General features: G+C 52.1%; 1 protein-coding gene across 1 annotated transcript; it reads left to right on the top strand.

Annotated features, from left to right (window-relative positions):
• Positions 1-151: 151 nt before the first annotated feature.
• Positions 152-6,880, top strand: LOC132447510 (solute carrier organic anion transporter family member 1C1-like). The gene is made up of 11 exons (XM_060038313.1): positions 152-295; positions 534-675; positions 929-1,061; positions 1,517-1,626; positions 2,258-2,404; positions 3,066-3,164; positions 3,965-4,213; positions 4,848-5,012; positions 5,429-5,627; positions 5,993-6,158; positions 6,611-6,880. The coding sequence occupies exons 1-11, from the start codon at positions 197-199 to the stop codon at positions 6,863-6,865; spliced, it is 1,764 nt and encodes a 587-aa protein (XP_059894296.1). The 5' UTR covers positions 152-196; the 3' UTR covers positions 6,866-6,880.
• Positions 6,881-7,500: the final 620 nt, after the last annotated feature.

Raw genomic sequence — 7,500 nt, 5'->3', positions numbered from 1 at the left:
ACAGACAGAAAGACAGACGGACGGACGGACGGACAGACACACAGACATAGACCAGACCCTTGGTGGGTGAGACAGACCGACAGACCAGAGGGGCTGAGACTGACAGACCAGAGGGAGGTGAGACAGAGAGACTGAGAGGGGTCAGACAGAGGGACAGAGTTTGGTGGTCAGACGGACCAGAGGGGGGGAGTGAGACATGGCCAGGTGGTCTGATGGTGGCGCTATGACCAGTCAACAGTCTCTCTGCAGCACGGACCCGGCCCCCAAAACCAAGCGCAGCTGTTCCACTCTCAAGGTACTGGAGCACACGCCCATCTCATATCTCCCAGACAACAAATAACAACCTGCAGTTCCTCTGAGGGCCTGTGGGGGGTTTAGCGGTGGGAAGGCAGAGATGCATGTTGATGTATGCACCAAATTAATTATAAACGAACCAAGTATAAAGTGGCTCAGATGCTGTCATCAGAACCGGGTGGTGGATCCAGGAGTGTGTCTTGGTCATCAGCCACTGTCTCTCTCTCTCTGCTCCCCAGCTGTTCATCATGGCGCTGGCCTTTGCGTACTTCTCCAAGGCGCTGGCCGGGTCCTACATGAAGAGCGCCATCACTCAGATAGAGAGGCGCTTCGAGCTGTCGACCACCCACGTAGGGATGGTGGACGGCAGCTTCGAGATGGGTGAGGAGGGGGGGGGGCACAGAGGAGTCTAGTTGAACTCTGAGCAGTCAAACACCCTAACCAGCCTACCACCCTACCACCCTAACCCTACCACCCTAACCCTACCCCCCTACCACCCTACCACCCTAACCCTACCACCCTAACCCTACCCCCCTACCACCCTACAACCCTAACCCTACCCCCCTAACCCTACCCCCCTACCACCCTACCACCCTAACCACGAGGCTCTTCTTTATTCACGTGCGTCCTTTAGGCAACCTGCTGTTTCTGGTCCTGGTCAGCCATTTTGGCGCCAGGCTGCACCGGCCGCGGCTCATCGGGGTGGGCTGCCTCCTGATGGCCGCCGGCTCCTTCCTCACCGGACTGCCGCACTTCTTCATGGGCAGGTCAGCTGACCACAGCCTGGAGGGGAAGGGCAACAGGCCTCGGTTACCCACAACCAGTGACCGAATACCAGTTAGCCCACCGGTTACTAAACAGTAACCCCCAGTTACAGACCCCCCGGTCACAGAACACCAGTTAGATCACCAGTCAGACCACCAGTTACAGAACACCAGTTAGACAACCCGTTAGACCACCAGTTACAGACCACTTGTTAAAGAACCCCAGTAAGACAACCAGCAACACATTATTTAAAATGGTTCTTGCCGTATATATGATATACATTTTGTGTTTCAATGGGTCTTGACTGCATGATTTAAACTCAATACAAACTGAGACATTCTTTAATGAGGACCCAAATTCAAGTGCGCCCCTTACGGCCAGAGTGACACAGAATCAGGTTAAGTGTCTTCCGTCCAGCCTGAAGAGGACACTCTTGTGTGTCTCTTGTGTTTCCCAGCTACACGTACGACACGGCGGTCCACAGCTCCCTCAGCGACAACGGCAGCATCGCTGCGTGCGTGGACACCCTGGAGCTGGACCCGGGTCCAACGCTAGCGGACCGCACGGGTATGAACAGGACATTATGTTAAGTTGGTGTGTGTGTTTGTGTGTGTGTGTGTATGTGTGTGGTCACCAAATCCTCATAAAGAGTAAAAGTAATTTAACAAATCAATAGGACTGTATAAACACCAGCTCTCTGTGTCCACAGCATCCCTGCTTATCACCGAGAGGACGTTCTCCTAACCTTGATCTCTGTTCCCGTAGCAGTCACTGATCCATGTCCCACTATGTGTGTTAAAAAAAAAAAATTGTGTGACTCCAAATTGTTGATTGCATGCTTTTATTGATCTCGGCGTCAATCGTAAGTCGCTTCGGATAGGAGCCTCCTATACACGTCTTAATGTAGTGCTAGCTTCCAAGATATGTGTGTGAGTTTGTGTCTGTGTGTGTGTGTCTGTCTGTGTGTGTATCTGTGTGTGTGCAGGTGTACTTGTGCGTGTGTGTGTGCTTGTTTTCATGTGTGCGTGCGTGCATGCCTGCGTGCGTGCATGTGTGTGTGTGTGTGTGTGTTTTTGTATATGTGTGTCTATGTATTGGTGTATGTATGTGTGTACGTGAGTGCATGCGTGCGTGCATGTGTTTACGTGCGTTCATGTGTGCGTGCGTGCACGCTTTCACGCGTGTGTCTGTCCCCCAGCGTGTGTGAAGGACCCCAGCTCCCACATGTGGATCTACGTGCTGCTGGGCAACGCTCTGAGGGGCCTTGGGGAGACCCCCGTCACTCCGCTGGGGATCTCCTACATCGACGACTACGCCCGGGCCGAGAACTCCCCCTTCTACATCGGTACGGGGGGGGGGGTCCTTCAGGGATACTGGGCAGCTCTGTTACCCAGAGTGAACCCGTCTCTCTCCCGGGAAGAAAGGTTTTATTATTCTGTGCAGTTATGATCATAACTGCACAGAGAGAGAGAGAGAGAGAGAGAGAGTGTTTGTGTGGGTGTGTGTTTGTATCTGTGTGTGTGTGTGTGTGTGTGTGTGTGTGTGTGTGTGTGTGTGTGTGTGCGTGTGCTGGAGAGAGAGATAAGGAGGGAGGAGTAGTGGAAGGTTGTTAGGGAGGGATAGAGAGGAGGGAGGATAGGGGAGAGACAGAAATGGTAGAAGGAGGTAAAGAGGCAGAGAGAGGAGGAAGGGAGAGAGAGCTGGGAGCACAGAGTTAGGAAGGCGGGAGGAAGAGAGAGAGAGAATTATGTGGTATGCAGCAGAACAGACTTCAGCAGAACAATTTCATATCCATAAGCCTGTTTGAATTAGTCTATAACCCCATGAAAATAAGACTTTTGGACGCACATTGTGGCCGTCATAAAGCCCTCTCCGTCTCCTCCTCTCTGAGGTGAGCCAGGTATAGAGAGGTTCATTGTTTGAGGGATCCACTTGAAGTCAGCTCTGTAACCAAGCATCACGTTAGATGGTGATTGGTTAACCTGGTGTCGTTGTGGGGTCCTCAGCGTGCGTGCACACCGTCAGCCTCCTGGGGCCCGTGTTCGGGTTCCTCCTGGGATCCGCGTGTGTGCGGCTCTACGTGGACATAGGATACGTGGATCTAGGTGAGAACCTAACAGAGACCCCCTTATCGTGTTCACTGTGTGTGTGTGTGTGTGTGTGTGTGTGTCTGTGTCTGTGTGTCTGTGTGGTCTCATTAATAAGTTCTGTATTATGTCCTTTTGAATTTCATCAATGTAGTATTATCCATCAGTACTAACATGATTATTATATGTGACTACGCTCTGTGAATTACTATAGCATGAAGGGTAACTTGGTTCCGTGACATCCTCTTACCAAGTCCAACTGACCTCTAGTCTAAGGCGGCTCCCAGAAACCACTTTACACCACAGGGGGTGATGAGAGCCTGATTATGCTTGATCTTCATTTACGATGTCTATGAAGATCAGGGATAATCACCCCTTCATAATCACCCCTTCATAATCCCCCCTATACAATTACCCCCTTCAAGATTGCAATGGCGACGGTGAATCTCCCAGTGGACAAAAGGGTCCGCTTGATGACTGAATGGTTCATAAGTTGAGCTTCAAGTCTTTAGCGTTTCAGCAAGTGGCCGCGTCCGACACACAGAATAAGGTTTTGTAAATGACTTGTCCAAAATAGACTTGAGTCGAGATGAAACAGAGATGAAACAGAGATGAAACAGAGATGAAACAGAGATGATACAGAGATGATACAGAGATGATACAGAGACGATACAGAGATGAAACAGAGATGATACAGAGACGATACAGAGATGCTACAGAGATGCTACAGAGATGCTCGGTTAGGCTGCTCGGTGACTTGGGGCAGCAAAGCGTTGGCCCTCCACCCCCTCTGAGCCTTGAGGTTGTGTCTCCCCCAGACAGCGTGACCATCTCCCCTAAAGACGCCCGCTGGGTGGGCGCCTGGTGGCTGGGCTTCTTCATCTCCACCGCCCTCCTGCTCCTCTCCGCGATCCCCTTCTGGTTCCTGCCCCGCACCCTTCCCAAGCAGGGCCCCCCCGAGGGGGAGGGGGCCCCGACCCACCCCCACGCCATCCAGGAGGGGCTCCTGGAGCTGGACGGGGACGTCCCCCCCAGCCCTGAGGACAGACCGGCCCCCGTCCACAAAGGTTAATAGTAATAATGTTAAGTTGATGCTAATAATGTAATGTTTATGTTACACATGTTGTAATATGTTTTTTTTAATAATGTTCATGTCTGTTGAGTCCTTTCTATCGCCGAATAAAGACAAAAAAATACTATGGTGGTCGAGCCTACTGAAGAATGCCCTAACATTGCATTATTATGAATTTAAATTAATTTTACGCCAGTACAGCTTTTATATCGATTTTGTGTGTGTGTGTGTACTTGTGAGTACCTGTGTGTGTGTGTGTGTGTGTGTGTGTGTGTGTGTGTGTGTGTGTGCGTGTGTGTCTGTGTGTTTGTGTGTGTATCTATTTCCGTGTGTGTGTGTGTGTGTGTGTGTGTGTGTGTGTGTGTGTGTGTGTGTGTGTGTGTGTGTGTGTGTGTGTGTGTGTGTGTGTGTGTACGTGTCTGTGTGTGTATCTAAGTGTGTGTTGACAAACACACATAGAAACACAGTTTCGCTCTTTGGGAGCAATAATCACAAAAGGAAAAGAGAACAAAACGGTGGTCTTTGAGACTGCCGCTTTAAAGTGTGAGAATCATCACAGTCTTGACTTGGAACGGAGCTAGACGTGTGGGTCCTCCTGGATAATGTTGGTGTTTTTCCTCGTTTTGCAGGGCTGCTCCAGTCCCTGAAGCAGCTGTTGGGGACTCCGGCCTACCTCCTGCTGCTCTGCTCCGGGGTGCTGCGGTTCAACGCTGTCATCGGCCTCTTCACCTTCAAGGCCAAGTACATCGAGCAGCAGTTCGGACAGTCCGCCTCCCGGGCCAACTTCGTGATCGGTAAGGAACGAGGAGAATTGGTGTAAAGTAGGAATGCACATTTGAGTCGTATTTAGCGTGTTTGTTGAGAGATCAAGTCTGTCATTGGAAACAAACAAAAGCAACTTTTTTTTAAATACTTGGGGACTCTGAGCGCCTGTTAATCTGTCCCGGTGGTTCAGGTGCGCTGGTGTTAGCCTTGTGCTCGCTCACCTGTTCCTGTGGTTCAGGTGTGCTAGCGTTAGCCTAGCGCTCGCTCACCTGTTCCTGCGGTTCAGGTGTGCTTGCTCACCTGTTCCTGTGGTTCAGGTGTGCTAGCGTTAGCCTAGCGCTCGCTCACCTGTTCCTGCGGTTCAGGTGTGCTTGCTCACCTGTTCCTGTGGTTCAGGTGTGCTAGTGTTAGCCTAGCGCTCGCTCACCTCTTCCCTGTGGTTCAGGCGCTCTGACGCTGCCGGTGTTTGCGGTGGGGATCTTCCTCGGGGGGCTGCTGATGAAGAGGTACCGGCTGAGCGTGTTCTCCGGCGCCCTGCTCTCCTTCGTCACCTCCGTCGTGGCCTTCCTCCTCTTCCTCCTGCTCCACCTCGGCACCAAGTGTGAACACGTGGCCGTCGCCGGACTCACCGTCTCCTACAACGGGTGAGAGAGAGACAGAGAGAGAGAGAGAGAGAGAGAGAGAGAGAGAGAGAGAGGAGAGAGAGAGAGAGAGAGAGAGAGAGAGAGAGAGAGAGAGAGAGAGAGGGAGGAGTAGTGGAAGGAGGGATGGAGAGGAGGGAGGATAGGGGAGAGACAGAAATGAAAGGAGGAGGGAAGGGGGGAGGAAGATAGAAGGAGGTAGAGAGGCAGAGAGAGGAGGAAGGGAGAGAGAGAGAGAGAGAGAGAGATTGACAGATGTGGGAGGCGGAGACATGAGAGGATATAGAGGGGTGGGGAGGTAGTGGGGAGGTAGGGAGGGTTCCAGAGGGTGAGGGCGTGGCAGTGACTCCTCCCCCTGACCCTTGCAGGACGGCGGGCGTGTGGGGCGGGGACGAGGCGGTGGTGGCCCCCTGTAACCAGGCCTGCTCCTGCCCCCTGGGGGCCTGGGACCCCGTGTGCTCCCAGAGCGGCATCACCTACACCTCGCCCTGCACCGCGGGGTGCCTGGGGTCCTCGGGGAGCGGCATGGCCACCGTAGGGATGCACACACACACACGCACGCACACACACGCACACACACACACAGCACACACACACACACACACACACACACACACACACACACACACACACACACACACACACACACAGACACACAGACACACAGACACACACACAGACATAGATGCACACAGACATATACACAGACACACACATACAGTTACACCACACACCCACCCACACACAAATACACACACAGACATAGATACACACACACATACAAACACACTCACAGACATAGAGACACACACACATGCACGCACACACACACACACACACACACACACACACACACACACACACACACACACACACACACACACACACACACACACACACACACACACACACACTCTATGTGTGCCTGTGAGGCCCTTTGAGATGTAAACTGTGATTCAGTGCTTCGACTGCTTGCTGTTCCCCAGGTCTTCCACAACTGCAGCTGCCTGTCCCACTTCTACCCAGAAGGGGGCAGCACCTCAGTGAGCCTGGGCCAGTGTCCCCGTGGCAACGACTGCGTCCGCAGCTTCACCTCCTACATGGCCATCTCTGTCCTTAGCTCCTTCATAAGCGCCTTGGGAGCCATGCCAGGCTACATGGTTATCATACGGTATGCTACGCTTACTAGGGCTACATGGTTAGCAAAAAGGTATGCTACACTCTCTAGAGCTACATTGTAATTATCCTCTACACTATCTAGGGCTACATTGTTAGCATACAGTATACTACATGCTCTAGTCTAGGGTTACATGGTTAGCAAAAGGTGGGGTCATTCTATGTTCCCCGGGTCCTATGTTCCCCGGGTCCTATGTTCCCCGTTTTTCCCTAAAAGTGTCCTATGTTCCCCTGTAGCAATACATACCGGGGGGCATAGGACCCTTTTTGGGAGAAGCGGGGAACATAGAACCCTTTTCTGGAAAAGGGTCCTATGTTCCCCGCAATCTATCAATCTATCTATAAACTTTGACGCGACATTCGCATGATGACAGCCAATCAGCGTTCAACAGCGTGGCCACTGAGTGACATGTGTAACGTAACAGCCAATCAGCCTTCAACCGGCCACTCAGTGCAGTGCAGTCCGGGGTGAACTGCAGCAGGGAGGAGAAAGTGATTGTTGCGGTTTGCGACTCCCGGATCTCTATATATAATAGTATATAATTGTATATAATTGTATAATAATATCACGGCCAAAAGCTCTGTGTGCCTCCGGATGGCCGTAGCTCGGGGAGCTCTCGTAGGGATTGGGCTTCTCTGGGGTTTTTTAGCGGCGTATGAATAGACTGCGTCGGATTCTCCGACGTCTCTCCCTCTTCCA

Source organism: Gadus macrocephalus, chromosome 19 (assembly GCF_031168955.1).
Source record: "Gadus macrocephalus chromosome 19, ASM3116895v1".
Taxonomy (NCBI): domain Eukaryota; kingdom Metazoa; phylum Chordata; class Actinopteri; order Gadiformes; family Gadidae; genus Gadus; species Gadus macrocephalus.
This window is presented reverse-complemented; position numbering and strand designations above follow the sequence as displayed.

Bases quoted from the DNA above. Each gene is read 5' to 3' on its own strand.
- LOC132447510 (XM_060038313.1), top strand. From the start codon at position 197: ATGGCCAGGTGGTCTGATGGTGGCGCTATGACCAGTCAACAGTCTCTC. The intron at 2,405-3,065 runs GTACGGGGGGGG...TGGGGTCCTCAG, and splicing joins GAACTCCCCCTTCTACATCG to CGTGCGTGCACACCGTCAGC. The intron at 5,628-5,992 runs GTGAGAGAGAGA...TGACCCTTGCAG, and splicing joins CTCACCGTCTCCTACAACGG to GACGGCGGGCGTGTGGGGCG.